This window comes from Petaurus breviceps, unplaced genomic scaffold (genome assembly GCF_028583685.1).
Source record: "Petaurus breviceps papuanus isolate PSGF00001 unplaced genomic scaffold, PetGlider_PUasm1.0 221, whole genome shotgun sequence".
Lineage (NCBI taxonomy): Eukaryota > Metazoa > Chordata > Mammalia > Diprotodontia > Petauridae > Petaurus > Petaurus breviceps.
Genome location: NW_027185877.1, coordinates 12,069,222 through 12,089,429, shown reverse-complemented (window position 1 = coordinate 12,089,429; position 20,208 = coordinate 12,069,222). Strand labels below are relative to the sequence as shown.

Sequence of the window (20,208 nt, the reverse complement as noted above, 5' to 3'; positions counted from 1 at the left end):
AGATAGATAGATAGATAGATAGATAGATAGATAGATAGATAGATAGATAGATAGTCTCAGAGGGAAGGCATGAAAATTAAGGAAGACTGAAAAAGACTTCTTACACAGAAGATGGGACTTTAGCTGAGATTTTAAGGAGACCAAGAGGTAGAGATGAGGGGAGAGAGAGTGTTCCAGCATGGAGTTAAAATGCAGAGAATCAAGAGATGGAGAGTCCTGTTCAAAGAATGGCAAAAAGCGCAATGTCACTGGATAGCAGTGTATGTAGAAGGGAATAAGTTTCAAGAAGACTGGAAAAGTAGAAAGAAGCTGAATTATAAAGAGCCTAATGACTGGAGGGATCATTATGTCACCTTATTTAGGAGGTGATATAAAATGAGTTTTAAAGGGAACTAATAATTACAAGAGAAAAGGCTGAGGAGTAAGGGTATTCCAAGCAAAAGAGACAACCAGTGCAAGGCATAGAGGTAAGATTTAGAATCTCATATCTGTATAATATCAAGTAGGCATTTATTTCATGATAGTTGTTACCAGATTTGATGCTAATAACAGATTATTAAAATAGTGTTAAAACAAACAGTTATAGGAAATATATTTTAACTCAGTACAAAGAATACTTTTCTACCTATTTAAACTATTCATAAATGAAATAGATTATTTTGCTGCACTGAAGAGCATCCTGCCATATGAAGGTGGCAGTAGTAGTCTGAATGTTCAAGGAATAAAATTGTAGGTCATATACCCTACAGTGGATGGGAGATTGCACTCTCTCTGTCTCTGTATATAGATATAAATGTATAAACACACAAATATACATATATGTATATACATATAATATGTACATATACTACATATGTACACATACATACAAATATGCATACATGTGGCTCTTTGTTTAATTTTCATTTCTCTAATCAATAGTGATTTAGAGCATTTTTTCATATAGATAGCTTTGATTTCTTCATCTGAAAACTACTTTTCCACATCCTTTGACCATATTCTTATAAATGTGACTTATTAGTCTATACATTTGAGAAATGAAAATTTTCATCCCAGTCTTCAGCATTCCTTTCCTTTCCATCTCATCTTACACTTAGTAAATGTTTATTGATCAATTCAGCTGATACAGTTACAGAAGACCCAGGAAGCAATCCCAGCATTAAGGTCGAGTTAAACTGAAGGCATACACACACACACACACACACACACACACACACACACACACATATAAAAGTATATATGCATATACAGTTGTATGTGTTGTATATCACTAGAATGTAGACTGCATGAGGGGGGAGTAACATGAAATTAATCTGAAAAAGATATGTTGAAACCAGATTATAAAAGGCTTTAAATGGCAAAGCGAGTTTTTATTTGATCCTAAAGGCAATATAAAGTCACTGAAGCATCTGGATCAGGGGAGAGTCATGGTCCAACTTGTGTTTTAGGAATGTGGTAGCCCAGAGAAGGTGACTTTCTCAACATCACACACCTTAAACTGAGGCCCTCTGGGAGGGCAGCATGATAGAATGGGCATAGGAATGCAGACCTTGGAATCATAAAGAACTAAATTCAAATCCAGCTTCTGATATTTACTAGTTATGTGTGCATGGGCAAGTTACTTAGTCTCAATTTCCTCATCATAGGTACCTGTAGTACCAGTTTGTTATGAAGGTCAAATAAGATAATACATGCAAAACACATTGCAAACTTTTAACTGACATGTCTTTTTTAAAAATGCAGGGGCCTTTCTATTGCATTATGTTTGCTCCCTCTGGAATTCAATATCCTTATCTGTAAAATGAAGAGGTTAGACAAATTAGACTTCTGAAACCTTCCAACTCAAAATCTGTTATTCTGTTATCCTAAGACAAATAATGTTCTTAACTGAATGCTCTCAATCAAAATAAATGTTATGAGGCAGCTAAAAGTCTGGATATAATGGACAACTTGGGAGTCAGAAAGACCTGAGTTCAAATATAGACCTCAAACACTAATTGTGTGACTCCTGGGTAAGATATTTGACTTCTATGTGCCTCAATTTCTTCATCTCTTAAATGGAGGAAATTAATAGCAACTATTTGCACTTATTGTGAGGCTCAAATGAGTTAATATATGTAAAGTACTTTGCAAAGTGTTATATAAATGCTAGCTATTATTATTATTATGGGCAATAAAAACTATGGAGAGTTAGAAAGGGAAGAGAGATATTTACTGGATTTGTCTCAGTCTGTTTCCAGAAAGAGCAAGACCTGGGAGAACTTACTAGGTAGGAGCAAAATCAATAATTTTGCTCTCCATTACACAAACCTGCTATAGCAAACCTCTGAATCCCAGAACTCAGAGAGGTGGTACAATGGATAGAACACTATAACAGAAGTGAAGACCTAAATTCAAATCCAGCATCAGACATTTATGAGCTGTTTGCTGAGCCCTTTTTAGGGCTACTCATCCATCTTTGTTGTCTACCTACTGTCACCCTACTCTCACTTATGGCTCCAAGAAACTGTGGCACGCACAGTAGTTACAGCCCAGTAAAACTGTCTCAGCAGGTGAGCTGAATCAAGTTGAGGGTAACCAACAGGCCTCACTCAAACCCATAAATGAGTTAGGGGAATGTCACCCCAAATATGTGAAAACTTCCCCTGGTGGAATAGGTAGATGAGAACAATTTCTTCCAATAGCCATGAAGGCAAATGAAGCAGGCATTGCAGAGTGCTTAAACCTTGGTCAGACATCAAAGATGCCAAGGTCATCCACTGCATTCTAGGATATCACCAGTTGTCTTGACTTTCTTCTTGACACTTGACTTTGATGACTGTGGAAGAGAAAGTGAGGCTGAAAATTTTGTACAAGTCTGCCTCCTTTAAAACCAGTTCACACAAGAGTCAAGACATCACCCTTCTGTGTCATTAGTCTTCTTTGAAAATGAAAGATGAACAGTGTGAACCTAGCAAATCAATTAACCTCTGTTTCTTCATCTGTAAAATGGAGATAATAATAGCACCCACCTCCTAGGGCTGTCATGAGAACAAAATGAGATAATGTCTATAAAGTGCTTCACAAACCTTACAGCACTATACAAATGCTGGCCATCCTTCCTCTGCTGATTTCCTGTATATACTTACTATTTTCTTCTTAATCTGTTTAATAGCTACCAAGAGTTTTTTTTTTAACTTTTCCTGCTCTCCAGGTGGTTAGACGATGCAATCATTGAAGAAATCACACCCAAGTTGATTGAGAATCGGCCCAACACTTATACATATACCAAGGCCTTGGGGGAGATGGTGATACATCAAGAACGCGGGAATTTAAATGTTGCCATCATAAGACCATCCATCGTTGGAGCTAGCTGGCAGGAGCCTTTTCCAGTAAGCCTACCTACTCCTTTGGCTTCCTAACACTTTCAGACTCATTTTACTTTGACAGCTTTCTTTCCTGTTTGGGGTATAATCCTAAGAAATTTAATGAGATGGACTTTTGATGTTCTGAACACTGATCCAGTTCAAGCAAAATCCTAATGGATGGATATAGAAATTCTTGCCTGGGGATCCCCTGGGAAGGGCACTCCCAATACTGACAATGGCCTTAGTTGGGGTGAGTTTAAATGAACTCTCCATATTATTCCTTCCCCAGTCTCAAGGAGCTACTGGATTCAGGTTGTCCAAGATAGCAATGGGCATTTCCTGTGTCACCAACCTCAAATTCTAGGGAATAAAGAGGTGCTATGAGTGAAAAAGAGAAGACACAGCACTAGTTTGTGTATTAGATTGGGAATACTGATACCTGGCATATGCTCCTATGTTCTCATGCTATGGTTACTACAAACTATAAGGTTTCCTGTCTCAAGTAACTAAGACAAAGACAAATATTAGTTGATTTGTCCAAGGCCCACACAGCTAGTTAGTGTGAAAGCTACAACAAGAATCCAGGCTTCTATCCATGTCCTGGTTCTCTGTTCTTCCCACTAGCCAAACTGTCTGTCTCAGATCCAATATGGACTCCATAGGACCACTGCTCATGGGAATGGACTGATAAAAGCAGTCCTGAGTAACTCCAAGGTCACTAGCTAGAACTGGACCAGTTTCAAGAATGTGGCAATTTTAATAATCAACTTATGACTTTTAGCTTCATTCCAATATGTGTGGGACATCTCAATATAGAAGCAATAGTTTAAGTGAAAGACGTGTGATTTATTTACCTCCTTTGAGTTTCAAAAGAAAGTTTCCATGACCTACAGGGTTGAATTTTGCTTTGAGATGTTGGGAAAATACATCTTTTAAAAGTGTGTGTGTGTGTGTGTGTGTGTGTGTGTGTGTGTGTGTGTGTGTGTAGGATGCGCATAAAAAAGCAAGTAACTTGTATTCTATTGATCTAAAGACTAAGAACAATGGAGTCACATTAAATGGTATTTAACTTAGGTGAATTTATCCATATGGCCTGGAAGAAAAAAAAGAGTAGAGGAAGTGTGCCTTGCCATTCCTCCCAATGAGTGTAGGCCCTGAAGTGAGCAGGTGAAGAGAAATATGTCTGCTGCTCCTTGAGTTGGTCTCAGTTCCTCCACAACTTCCATAGGGCAGGCATCTTACAGGACCAAGTGTGACTCTAGATTCTCCTATTCATAAGATCTTTAGTTTTGTTTTGTTTTGTTTTGTTCTGTTTTTCACTTAGCTTAGGCTGATAAAAGTAAAAAGAGATAAAGTCTCAAGTGGCTTTCCAATCTTTCCTGGTCAGCTAAAATTTCCTTGATGTGTTTCCCTTTGACTTCCTTGTGTCCTCTCTTGCTTCATGGTAAAACATGAAGAAGAAACCTTTATGTGAGGGGTATTATTCACTTTATAATATAGTATATATACTTATGTGTGAATGCCTTTTGATAGTGTTTTCCCCCAATCATAAATTTTCCTGCCAACCAAGTATTTACCTGTTTTTGTTTTCTTCCTTTTGACTGGAAGTCCTAGTTTATCTCTGCTTCTTGATCAATAGCTTAGCTGGGTGTAAATAAAATTAATGATAAATTGTTTCCATAATAATTATCCTAGATTCATCAGTTATGATGCAGAGTGCCCTCCTTTAAATCTACCCTATTATTCCCTTTCTAGCTACAGTTGTTTAAAAATACTATACTCAATTTTATGGACAATTTAATGGATCATGAAGGATAATTTAGACTAAAAAAGCCTTTAGTACTAAATCCCCATAAAATACAGCTTGACAAGTTTTCTCTCTACTGCCCCCAAGTGCCTATATTGAAATTACTTCCTTTGCAATTCAGTTCTAGTGAATTTTTAAACTCCCTGGCTCGATAAGAACTGACAAAGCTAGTGCATGCCTTGAAGTTGCTTACATTTTCAGAAAAAAAAACTCATATATCATGCTCTGTGTAAAGTACAGAACTTTCTTTTTCAGGGTTGGGTAGATAACTTAAATGGACCAAGTGGACTCATTATTGCGGTATGTATAATGGTGAAACAATAATTTGTTTCTCTAAGATTTAAGCAGAAGTAATAGTAGTAGTACATATATGTGTGTGTATATACTATATTTAATATGTATATGTAGAGAGAACATATATACTAAATATAGTATATATGGATATATACTATGAAAGCAGGGTTTAGGTATATACACACATATAGTATATATAAATCTGTTCCAACCAATGTTAGTGAAATATATTATGTGTGTGTGTGTATATATATACACACACACAAAAAGTGTAATGTATATACAATACACAAGATGTAATATATATACAAATACATGTGTATAACACATATATAAATATATTATATGTGTATATACAGATACATGTGTGTAATACACATGTACACATACATGTGTATTTGCATATACATTTATTTACATAATATTATGTACACATTATTTCATTAATATTGTCATAAGGAAAAAAGTTACCACAACCAAACCTAGTAGCCTCTGAAGTAGTATGTTTCCAGATTCAGATCTTAATACTTTTGTGCTCATTCCTGGTTTTGAACTTTCCAAAGAGCAACTATTTTCACCTAGAAGGGTGCAGGACTGCCAGAAATATTAATATGAATCCTATTGTTTCACATTTTTGTCTATTTTTACCCATTCTTTGTTTTAAAACTATTTTAGAGAGAAGCAACGTAGTCTATTTTTACTATTTTGTGTTTGAAAACAATTTATTTTAGGGAGAGGCAATACTGGATATTGATTCTCTCCAGTCACAGATGTTTTTCTTGAGTCAGATTTTAAACACTTTAAATTCAACAACTTTTCACTAAATAAATTGAGTTGAATAAAAAGTTCCAAATACCCAGTGGCATAAATAGAAATAAAGAAAATGTGGTTCTAGGATCTCCCAGGCTCCCTTCCAGACAAATCACCAGGGGTCTGAGAGTGAATATTTTTCATCCCCACTATTTCTAGGAACACTTTCATTCGTCTCCTTGGCCAGTGTGGTGTCTGTCATCAGGTAGCAGGCCCTAATTCATTTCAGTTTAAATTCAGTTCAAGTTTAACAAGTGTTTACAAGCACCTACTACAATAATAAAACTAACTCATGTCTAACACTCTAAATTTTATAAGGGCTTTCCTCAATAATCTGATGAAATAGTATAGTTATTAATAACTCCATTTTATAGAAGATAAAACTGAAGTTTGTAGTGATTGTTGCTTGTGAATAACCACATAGCTAGTGAATAAGCCTGCAGCTAGGTGGTACAGCAGATAGAGCACTGGGCCTGGAGTCAGGAAGACTCATCTTCATGAATTCAAATCCAGCCTCAGACACTTACTAGCTATGAGACCTTGCTCACCTTAGTTCCCTCATCTATAAAATGAGCTAGAAAAGAAAATGGCAAATCAATCCAGTATCTTTACCAAGAAAACTCCAAATGCAGTCACAAAGAGTTGGACACAACTGAAAAATGACAAACAAGTGAATAAGTGTCTGAGCCAGGATTGAACCGTCCAGCTTTCTTCTGCTACACCACATTACTTTTCATGCAAAGTGATCAACACTGTACTAGTCACAGTGAGAATGCAAAACCAATACATTACATGGTTCCTACCTTCAAAGAACTTAAAATCTTTTTGAGGAGAAATGGGTCATGGAATAACATAAGATAAAATGTAATTAATCAACAAGCATTTATTAAACACCAGTGTATTCCAGGCAGTATATTAGGAATCAGTGAAATATTTTTTACTTGCAAGGATCTTACACTATAATAGGGAAGACAACAAAAACATATATAAGCATATCCAAAATAAATATAAAGAAAACAAATACAAATAAATACAGGGTAATTAAATACAAGTCATTTAGGGAGGGAGGAAACTAGCAGCTGAGGAGACCAGGAAAGACTTTAGGTAGAAACTTGAGTTGAAACTTGAGGGAAGAAAGGTATTCTAAGACCGAGGTGAGGTGTCTCCCAAAGCACGTGGGACAACCAGTGCAAAGGCATAGAGACAGGAAGAGTATCATGTCTGAGGAACAGGGAGAAGACCAGTCTGGCTGGTCTCATGGAATGTGAGAGGAGTACAATGAAGCTGAAAGTCAGATTGTGAAGGGCTTTAAAAGAAAAACGTATGAGTTTATATTTTCTCCTGGGGGCAACAGAGAGGCACTAGAATTAACTGAGTACAGAAGTAACATGGTCAGAGCTGCACTTAAGGAAAAACAGTTTGGCAGCACTGTGTAGAATGGACCAGAATGGTGAGACACAACACATGAAGACCAAACAGGAGGCTGCAGTAATACAGGCAAGAGGTGATGAGGGGGTAGCTCTCTATGTAGAGAAAATGGGCCAGATGCCAGAGATATAATGAAGGTATAATTATATATATATATATATATATTTATTTATATTATATAGTTATATAATATATATAATAAGCAAGGTTTAACAACTGATTGGGTTGAGAGAGAAAGAGGAGTCAAGGATAATATTAAGCTTAAAAACTTTGGAGACTGAAGAATTGTGGTACTTTTGACAAAAATAACCAAGATTGGAAGAGGGAGAAATTGGGCGGGGGGGGGGGGGTGGGGGGGAAGGGGAATAATGAATTCAGTTTGAGATACACTAAGTTTGAAAAATCTCTAGCCCACACAAATTTGATAATAAGAGTTGTGGGAAGGAGAGAACCAATGTAGCCTAAAAGTTATTAGCTTTATGGACAAGATAGATTGAGGTAGATTGAAAGATGGATAAAATTTAGAGGTCAGGAACAGCATTCCAGGTAAGAACTACATGAATGCTTAGCACCTTTAGAAGAGGGTTCATATTAGGCGGTGGCAGAAGACAGGGTTAGATAGATGCTAGATTAGAGAAAGTCTTGAAATCTAAGATAATAACACTTTGCACTTCTGTAGCACCTTAAAGTTTGAGAAATGCTTTACATACATCATTTCATTTCAGACTCATGAAAACACAGTGAAGTCAATGTTATGGGTGTGTTGTTTTGTTGCTGTTGTTTTTTTAACTGGACCTCTGATTTTACTGGCATATAGAATTTCCAGTGAGAAAATACACTCTTTCAATGCAGATTGGTACCTACTCTTCAAATTATAGTATTAGGGAGCTAACCTAAGGCAATGAGAAGTTAAATGATTTCCCTGGGATCAGACAGTCAGTGTGTGTCAGAAATAAGATTTGAACCCAGGTCTTCTAGACACCACATTGCCACTGTGGATGTTATGGTCCCCATTTTATAGATGAGGGAATAGCTTCATTGATACTGCCCATAGCACAGCTAATAAGTGTCAAGGTCAGGATATGAACCTGAGTTTTCCTGACTCAAAGCTCATAAATCTGTCAAGTATTCTATACTGGATGAAGAATTTAGATTTGATCTGATGAGCAAAGGGAAGCTAGTCAGTGCCTACCAGTACAAAAGAATATTCGTGGGACTTTAAAAATTGAATGTATAGCTATTTGAGCTATAGCACTGACTGAAAATCTGACTTTAATTATGTTCTTGTCCATTGTTCAGGCTGGGAAAGGGTTTCTACGGGTCATAAAGGCCACTCCAAGAGCTGTGGCAGATGTGGTCCCAGTGGATCTAGTCATTAACCTCACCCTGGCGGTAGGGTGGTACACTGCAGTTCAGAGGTATGGATGCGCTTCTGGTAATGCTGGTGACAAGGAATATTAATGAGTTGGATGAATTTTAAAACAAAGGAGATTTTCTAATGGAAGACCTCAAATCTGAAAAATGGTGTCTATTAAGCCTGTATTTTTTTAAAGGACTGAGTACAGTATTATATGTACTAGGGTGCTTCATAAAGGCTTTACTCACATGGTCATGAAATATTTAAGCTTTCCAACAAATCCTGTGGTTACTGCTGGTTACTATTTTACTTTTGTCAGGTACAGACTAATCAGAGAGCTTTGTTAGTGCTATTAGATTGCTTTGGTTAAATAGATAAGCCCATAAAAATTATTATTTCTATATATGATATAAACTCATGTTTATATAATGCTTTGTATTTTTACAAAGTGCTTTTTTCTCCTGTAAGGTAAGTAGGATTATCCTCACTATATCAGTCATTAATATTTATTATAAAAATTTAATTACAATTTAATTTATTACTAACTTATATACTTAATTTAATTACTATTTTCCCCATTTTAAAGATGAGGAAACTGAGGCTCTGAGAGAGGTTAAGTGATTTGTATAAGGCCACAAAGCTATTGAGCACAGATGCAGAAGCTAAAAAAGTAAACTATATGACTCTATGCACTTACAATATGACTATGATTCCCAAAAGGATCTTCCCTTCTTAAATAGAAGTTAAAATGTGAGGGCAGAAGGGGGCATTTCAAAACTTAGCTTAGCAGTAGAATAATATTAAAAGTTCTTAGTAGCATGTATGGGGAGCTTTGTTACTCGGATTTGTTTATTTTTTGTCTAGCTGGCTCTATGAGCCAATCAACCTTAAGTATTTACTTTGTGCCTGGTACTATGTTAAATACTGGTGTATCAGCAAGCACTCCAGCATCCCCAGGGTGCCTGCCAACACAGGTTCTTAGATATGCTTTGATAAAGGAAAGCAACTCAAAATGGGTTAAAAAGCTTACTTTAATCAGTCAAATATGTATCATTTACCTAGTTCACAGGGGGAAAAGGTCAGCACCCCGAACTTCAGAGTATACAGACAGAATTATCAAGACAGAGAAACAGATCAAGTAGACAGTTTCCAAACTGTCCAACCATTACATCCATACCAAATCAACATCTGGGTTTTTCAAAGCTGGGGGGGGGGGGGGGGGGGGTCTCAACCACGGCTTCCCAGAGACTCATCTGATCAAATCACAGAACACTTCTCAAAGTGAGCCCCAAAACAAAGCCTCAAATCAAGGTTTATATAGCCTTCTCCTGGCTCAGAGAATGTAACAACCTTCTGGACCCACTGGCCAATCAAAAAGTATCTACTGAAAAACAAGCCTCCCACCCCAGGCTTCAGGTGCACTTTAGCCTTAGGGGCAGGGAAGATCTTAAAAATTTACATTCCCATTACAACTGGGGACACAAAAATAGGCAAAAAACAGTTCCTACCCTTAAGGAGCTCACAATCTAATAGGGGAGACAAGATGCAAACACGTATATACAAAGCAAGCTATGTAGATCAATTCAGAAATCATCAACAGAGAGAAAGTACTTGAATTAAGATGGTTTTGGGAAGCTATAGAAAGTGGGATTTTTTTTTAAGCAATTGGGGTTAAGTAACTTGCTTAAGGTTACACAGCCAGTTATTTCTGGGTATGGTGCTAAGTATCAGAGCCCTGATTTGATCCCAGGTCATCCCAACTCTGGGGCTGGTGCTCTTACTCACTGCACCACCTGGCCGCTCCTAAGCAATTGGGGTTAAGTAACTTGCTCAAGGTTACATGGCCAGGTGTTTCTGGGTGGGTGCTAAGTGTCTGAGCGCAGATTCGATCCCAGGTCATCTCGACTCTGGGGCCAGTGCTCTTACTCGCTGTGCTACCTGGCCGTCCCAGAAGGTGGGATTTTAGTTGGGAGTTGAAGGAAACCAGAGAGATCAATAGTCAGATGGAGAAGGGTGTTCCAGGCATGGGGGATAGCCATAAAAAGTGAAGTGTCTTGTTCTTGAAACAGCCAGGTGGCCAGTGTCACTGAATTGAAGAGTAAATGTTGGGGAATAAAGTATAAAAACAATGGAAAGGAAGGAGGAGGCTAGGTTATGGAGGGCTTTGAATGCCAAATAGACCATTTTATATTTGCTCCTGGAGGCTGTAGGAAGCCAGGAAGTTTACTGGGGAAGAAAAGGAATGTAGAGGGAAGGGGAAGTGGATTGAAATGATCAGACCAACAAAATCACTTTAGTGGCTGAAGAGAGGATGAATTGGAGTGGGAAAACTTGAGGGCCACTAGTAGGCTATTGCAATAATGCAAGTATAAAAAGGAAAAAAAAAATAATACAAGTATAAGGTGATAAGGGCTTGCACTAGAGTGGTGGCAGTGTCAAAGGAGAAGAGGAAGCATGTTCATATTTCAGAGATATTGTAAAAGATGAAATCTACAGGACTTGGTAATAGATTAGATATGGGAAATGGGGGTGGAGGGAGTAGTGAAAGATAGTGAGGAATCTAGGATGACTCCTAGACTGTAAGCCTGAGAAGAATGGAACTGCCTTCTACACTAGTAGGAAAGGTAGGAGTGGAAGAAGATTTAGAGAGAAAGATAATGAGTTCATTTTAGGACATATTGAATTTAAGAAGTCAAATATTGTTGTTGTTGAGTTGTTTTTTCAGTTTTGTCCAATTCATGACCCCATTTGGGGTTTTCTTAGCAAAGATATTAGTTTTCCAGAAACTGAGGCAAAGAGGGTTAACTGACTTACTTAGGGTCACACAGCTAGTAAGTGTGTGAGGTCAATTTGAACTCAGGAAGATAAGTCTTCCTGACTCCAGACCCAATATTCTATCCACTTAGCTGCTCAAGTTAAATGCAAACAGTATTTTGTATTTGGTCTTAGAGGCAATAAGAAACCAATGGAGTTTATTGAGTAAAGTGGCAGAGTATGTGTGTGGTACTGTTGAATTTGTGCTGTAGGAAAATCACTTCAGAGGCTGATAGATTGGAATGGTGAGAGACTTGAGGCAGGAACCACCAACAGGCTTTTGCAATAATCCAGGCATGAGATAATAAGGTAATTAGAGTGGTGGCAGTCAGAGGAGAGAAGGGGACATGTTTAAGACATATCAAAAAGGTGAAATTGACTAGAAATAACTTGGATACGGGGGTGGGATATGGATATAGTGAGGAATCTAGGATGACTCCTAGGCTGTGAGCCTGAGGGTCTGAGAGAATGGTGTTGCCTAATAGGGAAGGTGGAGAGAGCAGGCTAGGATTTAGGGCTCTGTTTTGGACATAGTGAGTTCCAGTTAGAGATGTTTGAATAACAAGTGGAGATGTGATACTGAAGGTCAAGCAGAGACTTTGGGGCAGGATAGGTCAATTTGAGAATCATGAGCATAGAGATGGGAGTTAAATCCATGTGAGTTGATGAGATTAACAAATGGAGTAGAAGGAGAAGAGAAGAGGGCATTGGAATAAAACCCTGAGGGATACCCATGGTTAGAGAGTGTAATCTGGAAGAGAATCCAGCAAAGGAGACAGAGGAGTAATCAAATAGGCAGGAAGATAATCAGTGAGAGTGTTGTCCCAAAACCCTAGAAAGAAGACAGTATCAAGAAGAGAGTGATCAACTGTCAAAGGCTGCAAAGATTTGTCAAGGAGAATGAGGTTTGAAAAAAGGTCATTAAGTTCAGCAATTTAAAGATTACTAGTAATTTTGGAGAAAGCAATTTCAGCAGAATGATGTCAGAAGTTGAATTAAAAGGAATTAAGAAGAGATTGAGAGGAAAGTAGATTATTATTATATTGTTATATAATAATAATTATTATTATTGACAGCCTTTTCAAGTTTAGCTACAAAGAGCGTGAGAGATAGGATGATAGTTAGCTAAGATGGAAGGATCAAGTGAGGGCTTTTTTAGGATAGGGGAAGCATGGGCCAGTTTGTAGTCAGTAGAAAATTAGTAAAGAGGGAGAGATTGAAAATAAGTGAAAGAGTCATAAGGGATGACAGAGGGGGCAGTCTTTTGGAGGATACAGGATGAAATGGGATCACTTGAACAAATAGAAGGCTTTGCCTCATTAAGTAAGTTATCATGTGAGACAGGGTTGAAGGAGAAGAAAATGGCATAAAACATCTGAGTGATAGAATATGAGGAAAATGGGTAAATGGAGTTCATGGCACATAGACTCAATTTTTTTTCTTTTGGTAATTTTATAGTAGTAAGTAAAATGTCATTTACATATGGAAAATCAAATGTTTAGATGTTTTCCAAACCAGCATGCATTAATTACATTCACGAAAAAACACTGCCTAATTGTTTGCTTTGCTTTTTATGTGCAAGAGTTACCTATAGCCTATGGAAGAGTTTTCATCTCCATAGTATATCTTGCATTGACATAAATCTGACATGAAAAAATATTGCCCATCTGTTTGAACCTCAAACATCCCTTCCTCTCCCACCTCAGCTTCATTTTGCTAATTCATTTAGCAAAATAAACCCTAAAATAAGAAGAGAAAATGAGAATGGTCCTGGCTTGTATAGGAAACCCTAAGGCACTGAAAATCATTGCCTGTCATTAGCAACCACTTACCCCTGAGACAGGATTTTATTTTCTCCTCTATAATGCTGTACTTATCTAATTTTCTTCTTATTTTTCAGACCAAAATCAATTTTAATCTATCACTGCACAAGTGGAAGTCTCAATCCTTGCTTGTGGACAGACCTGGGTAAGTTTCCTAGAATAGCAACTATGTATGCGAATTACTTGGGACAAGCAAAAATTTCAATATACTTTCATTTTTGTCAAAGCAGTGATATGTGTGCTTTTATTCATACTAAACTGACTTAGAACTCCTGACCCTGACCAGATAAAACTGGATTGAGCTGGTTTCCCCTCTTTTCTGAATCAGTTGAGTGGTGTATTTTGTGCCATATGCATGTGTTTCATTCTTCTTTTGTTGTGTTTTTAATTTTGGGTCTTTAAGAATGAATATTACTACAAGGAAATGCGTGAAAAGTGTAACGTTCGAAGAGAACAAATTAATGACAGTTAAAAATTGGTATTGCAGAATTAGAGCTCAGAAGTGACAGTGGCTGGAAATATATAGATCACAAAGTAATCTACATAGACATACTAATAAGATTTTGGGAGCTTATAAGGTCAACAAGAGACAGTAGAAAGAAGAGAGCCAAGGGTACAACAAACAGAAGACAGGATAAGAATGATGATCGAAGATCATTAGAAGAAACTGAGAAGGAGCAGTCAGACATGAAGAAGAAAACAGAGAGTAGTGTCAGAAAAAACCCAAAAAGATAGAGTATTCAAGAAGAGAAAGAGGGTTCAATAGTATCAAATGATGTGGAGGTCAGGAAGGATGAAAATTTAGAAAACATTATCATATTTGGCAATCAAGATATCACTGATAAATTTGAAGAGAGGAATTTCAGTGAAGTAATGAGGTTAGAAACCAGACTGCAAAGGACTGAGAGGTGAAAGGAAAGGAAATGGAAACAAGGACAGTTTTTTCCCCTAGGGCTTTAACTGTAAAAGAAAGGAAAGATATAAGATGATGCCTCAAAGGCGTGGTGGGGTCAAGTGAAATTTTTTTAAGGATAGGGAGATCAGGTAATATTTTTAGGCAGCATGGGGAGAGAGTGAATATCAGAGAGAGAAATAAGGCAATTACAAGGACAATCTTCTGGAGGAACACAAGGGATGGGAGCAAGAAGGCTTGGCCTTAGCGGGCAGAAGGGCCACCTATTCACTTTTGTTGTGGTGGTGAAGTCATTTAGTTGTGTATGATGTTGTATTTTCTTGGCAAAGACACAAGAGTGGTTTTCCATTTTCTTCTCCAGTGTGTTCCCATTTTACATATGAGGAACTGAGGCAAATAGTGATTTGCCCAGGATCAAAGAGCTAGTAAGTATCTGAGGCCAAATTTGGACTCAGATCTTCCCAACTCCAGGTCCAGTCCTCTATCCCCCATATCACCTAACTTCCTCTCATCTATTCACTAGAACCTGAAATAAATGAAGAGTAAGGAATGGTATCAGGGGGTTTTGAGATGTAGCTAATACACTTAACTAAGTAAACCAAATAATAAATGGATGGATGGATGGATGGATGGATGGATGGATGGATGGATGGATGGATGGATGGATGGATGGATGGATGGATGGATGGACGGATGGATGAATAAGAGAGCTCATGGCAAATGGTCCCTTTTGTAAGTAAAGGATGGAGTGAGGTCCTTTCCTGAGAGAGTAGAGAAAGGGGTAGTATGGGAGACTTGAAGAAAAAAGATTTTGAACATTTCCCATAGGACATGACAGAAAATTAATCAGAGAGAAGTAATGTGGCCATGAGGGCCCATCTGAGAATCTATCTATCCTACTATCTCAATGGTTTGGTTGATTCCTAGACTTTGAATCTATAAGGAAGGTGAAAAGTTTGATCCTTTGACCCACTTCCCTTCACATGTTTCTGATTGATTTCTGGGGAATCCCCAAGGAATTTTTAGTTTGTTTTTGGGTTTTCTATGATTTCTTAACATTTAAACATTCTAGTTTAATAAAATTAAACTCATAACTAGTAATACAAAAAAAATTGGGGATACTTAAAGATAAATATGTAATGTTGAAATCCAAAAGACTCCTATGAGGTTTTTAAATCATTTTATTTTTAACTATTTTTATTCTGAACTAACATATACACACCAAATGAGCATTTCCATATATATAACAGAACACAAAAAGATTATATGTGAAACCATGAATCTCCATTTTATATTACTTGCTTTGAAAAAAAATTAGCAAATTCTCAAATTACTTTCAAAACTGTCCTAATTATCTTAGTTGCTTCTGTTCCTTTCTGTGTGTTCTTTTAAAATGGGAGAATAGTCTTTTTTTGGACATCACTATGGCTAAACCTCCGTTTTCCCTCCAAACCTTTTCCCCACTAAAAACTGAATGAAAAAAAAAAAACCATCCCTTGTAACAAATAGTCAAGCAAAATAAATCCACACCATCACCGAGTCAAAAAAATGTTTGTCTATTACCTCTCTATCGAGAGATGGGTAACATGCTTCATCATAGGTCTTCTGTTTGGTCATTGATCAAACTGTGTGTGTGTGTGTGTGTGTGTTTGTGTGTGTGTGTGTAACTACATACAGTGACTGACTTTGTGGGTGCACGAGGACAGTAATGTATGAACAGTATTCCTACCCACAATATATACACATAATGAATTATGTCACTTCATCTGAACCTGAAGCCACTATTTGATGAGCCTGGCTCTCTCCGTAATTCTCCACAGGTCACAGGCTTTAAAAAAACCTCAAATTCAACAGAAATGTCAAAGACTTAATCCAAAGCTTCAAAGATCAATTATATATAAAGGGTATATATGTATATGTAAATATGTAATATTATAACATTTTTTTTAAATTCAGGCCTTATTAATGACAAAAAAAGATCAAATATACATGAACAACTATTGACCAATATGCTTATGTTTCCATTTATGTAAAAATTTTATTCAAATAATCATCTAATCCTAATTAGAGAACATTCTCCAAAGGGTGTTGGTATGGAAAAAGTAAGCTTTCACAAGAGATATTCTAAAATGGGTCACATTTTTATCATTTCACAATTGGCTGAAAGATATAGAGGATAAAAGATACCCTTGTATTTACAACAATTATAAAAAAGAATTCAATCAAATTCATTTGAGTACTCAGTGTGTGTTCAGCCTTCTTTTCTCTAGTTCAGATAACAATTAGGTACATGAGATTCCAGTTCACTTTCTCTGTCTCCTCCATGCATGTATAGCTTTTTCTTGAAGTACCTCGGTTAAGAGAAATAGTAATTACCTCACTCTACTTCCTCATTCTTTCCTAATTTATTTCCTTTTCTTTACCTTTTCTTTCTTCTCTTAAAATAGTATAAATCAGAGGAAAACTATTCCTAGGTCCTGAGTTTGTTTTTCCTTATTCCACCTAAACAAGAGGATTCTGGTTGGTCTCCCTGCCTTGTCTCTCTCCACTCCAGTTCACCCTTCACGCAGCTATCAAAGTGATCTCCCTTTAGTATATTTGGTTTTTAAAGTCCTTCATAAATTACCCCCTTCCTATCTTTACTGTCTTACATCTTACTCTTCCTTTCACTTAATTTGTGATCCAGTGCTCCTTGCTGTTCCTTGTATTGACTCCAATGCATTTTCACTCTTTCCTGTTCTTCCTGCCTTCTGGCTTATCTAGCTTCTTTTCTCAGCTAAAATTACAATTTCTACATGAAGCCTTTCCCAATGCCCTAATCTCTGAGATTATCTCCATTTTGCGTATGTACATACATGTTTGAATGTTGTCTTCCCTATGAGCACCTTGAAAGCAGAAACTGTTTCCCCCTTTTTTTTTTGTAGTCCCCCTCCGTAGCACAGTACACGGCCCATAGTTCATGCTTAATAAAATGCTTGTTGGCTTAACTTGAGTTAGGTTAGCCAACTTGTAAAGTTTCTGGTAGAATATCTAGAGGTTTTGTGTTTGGCTCTGTACTGTTGAACATTTTTTATCAGTGGGGCAGATGACTTGCTTATGATACAACTTGCAAATGATATAACATACTTTAACGTGTTAGAAGAAAATATTAGTCCATATCTAATAAGATGATGGAGGGTAGGGAAGAAATCTAGACCCAAATTTCATTGGTATAGTGAATACCCAGTGTGGAGATCCCTCTATTCATTTTGTAATCTCTCCATAGCTTACAGTCTTTGAGAGTTGCCTCTGGCCTGGACAGGTTAAATAACTTACCTATGGTCACACAGACAATATGTGTCAGAAACAGGCTTTGAACAGTTTTCTGACTTTAAGTGAGCTAGCTCTCACTATACAATGTTGCCTCAAGAGTAAATTTAATGAGGTAAGCAGGCTAAAAAAAATCAACTTCACAAGTACAAAATAGGGGAGATAGGATAATAGTTCATCTAAAAAAGATATGGAGATTAATGGATAGTAAAGTTGATATGAGTCAGCAATATATGGCAGCCAAAAAAATCTACAACAGTAATGTTGCACTAAGAAAAGCAGTGTTCAAGAATAGGGAAGTTAAAGTCCTGGTATACTCTACATTCTGTTCAGTTCATTATCTAAAGTGGCATGTTAGTTTCTGGTTGTCAATGTCTAGAGTGTCCAAAGAAGAGCAACTAAGCTAATGAGATGTTTGTGATTATGCCATAAGAAGAAAAACTGAAGGCACTAGGGATGTTTATCTTAAAGAAGACTTGGGGGAAACATGATAACTGTTTTTCAAATACTTAAAGGAGTGTCCACTAGAAGAGAGTAATCTCTCTTTTCTCCTTGGGCCCAGAGAATAGAACTAGGAACAATGGGTAAAAGTTTCAGAAAAGCAATTTTTTGCTTTGGTGTCAATACCTAATAATTTAAGCTATTTATTCATAATTTATAAATTCATAATGTAGTATATATGTATGTATAAATATATACAGTATATATAAATATGCCAAAGCACTTTCTTTTAATTTAATCCTTATATTGTAACCATAATTCAATTCAATTTAACAAATATTAAATGAATGTCTTCTATGTGAAAGGCTTCTATGTTAGGTGGTAGAAACTGGAAAACAAAAAATTAAAATTTAAGTTTAATGAGTTAACATTCTGCTGGGGAATATCAAATGTATACAGTTGAGCAAATACAAGGTAATATGAGGAAGAGAGCACTACTAACTAGGAGCATCAGCACAGTGGTTTCAAGGAGAAGGTGACAATAAGGAGAGAGTACATTCCAGGCATCAGAGAGAGTCTATGGTCATGAACAAAGATGGAAGATGGAATGCTGAGTTTGGCAAACAATAATAAAACAGTTTGTGAAGCACAATATTAAGAAAGGTAGGTTGGAGCTAATTAATGAATATGAGTAAAACATTTATTATTTTTATTATTTTATCTATTTTATTATCAATTAAGAGGATCTTAATTGATAGGCAAGGAGTTTCCATGCTACTCTACAGGCAAATAGGGACCACTAAATACTTCTGAACAGGTAAATGACATGGACAGACCTGCTCTTTAGTAATATTATTATGAGTTTTATACGAGTAGAAATAAGGAAAACACTAGAAAGCATAGGGTTAGATGGAATTTTTTTTATTATAAACAGTATCTATCTAAAACTAAGAGCCAGCATTATCTATAATGAGGATAAACTAGAGCTTTTCTAATAGGGTCAGGGTAGATTAAGAATTTCCATTGTCATCATTAATATTCAGTATGGTCTAAAAATACTAGATGTAGCAATAAGATAAGAAAAAAGAAACTAAGCATAAGGAAAGAGGAAACAAAATTATCACTTTGCAGATATGATGGTTTGCTTAGAGAACCACAGAGTCAAATAAAAAAACTAATTGAAACAATGACTTCAGTAATGTCTTAGGATATTAGAAAAACCCATACAAATCATTAGCATTTCTGTGTATTACCAACAAAGAAAGAAAAAAAGTGACTTCATTTAAATAACTACAGATAGTCTTAGAACCTGCCAATAAAAACACCAGAACCATATAAACACAATTACAAAGACACTCTATATATAAATATTGATCAGGGTGGCTAGGTGGCTCAGTGAATGGAACAACAGCCCTGAAATCAGGAGGACCTGAGTTCAAATGTGACCTCAGACACTTATCACTTACTAGCTGTGTGACCTTGAGCAAGTCACTTAACCCCAATTGCCCTGCCTTGCCCCCTCCAAAAAATCAATCAATAAATAAATAAAGATAGATCTAAATAATTTTCCTTATTTCTACTCATGTAAAACTGTCATAATAATATTACTAAAAAACAGGTCTGTCCATGTCATTTACCTGTTCAGAAATATTTAGTGGTCCCGATTTGCCTGTAGAGTAGCATGGAAACTCCTTGCCTATCAATTAAGGTCCTCTTAATTGATAATAAAAATAATAAATGTTTTATTCATATTCATTAATTAGCTCCAACCTACCTTTCTTAATATTGTGCTTCACAAACTGGTTTATTATTGTTTGCCAAACTCAGCATTCCATCTTCCATCTTTGCTCATGAGCATAGACTTT

General features: G+C 36.5%; 1 protein-coding gene across 3 annotated transcripts in view; it reads left to right on the top strand.

Annotated features, from left to right (window-relative positions):
• FAR2 (fatty acyl-CoA reductase 2) overlaps positions 1-20,208 on the top strand; it is a 189,564-nt gene that overhangs the window by 149,076 nt on the left and 20,280 nt on the right. For all 3 annotated transcript variants that reach the window (XM_069094892.1, XM_069094891.1, XM_069094890.1), the window contains 4 exons: positions 3,194-3,371; positions 5,410-5,454; positions 8,986-9,104; positions 13,758-13,825. In XM_069094892.1, the coding sequence (XP_068950993.1) occupies positions 3,194-3,371; positions 5,410-5,454; positions 8,986-9,104; positions 13,758-13,825 (410 nt within the window). The remainder of the gene's footprint in view (positions 1-3,193; positions 3,372-5,409; positions 5,455-8,985; positions 9,105-13,757; positions 13,826-20,208) is intronic.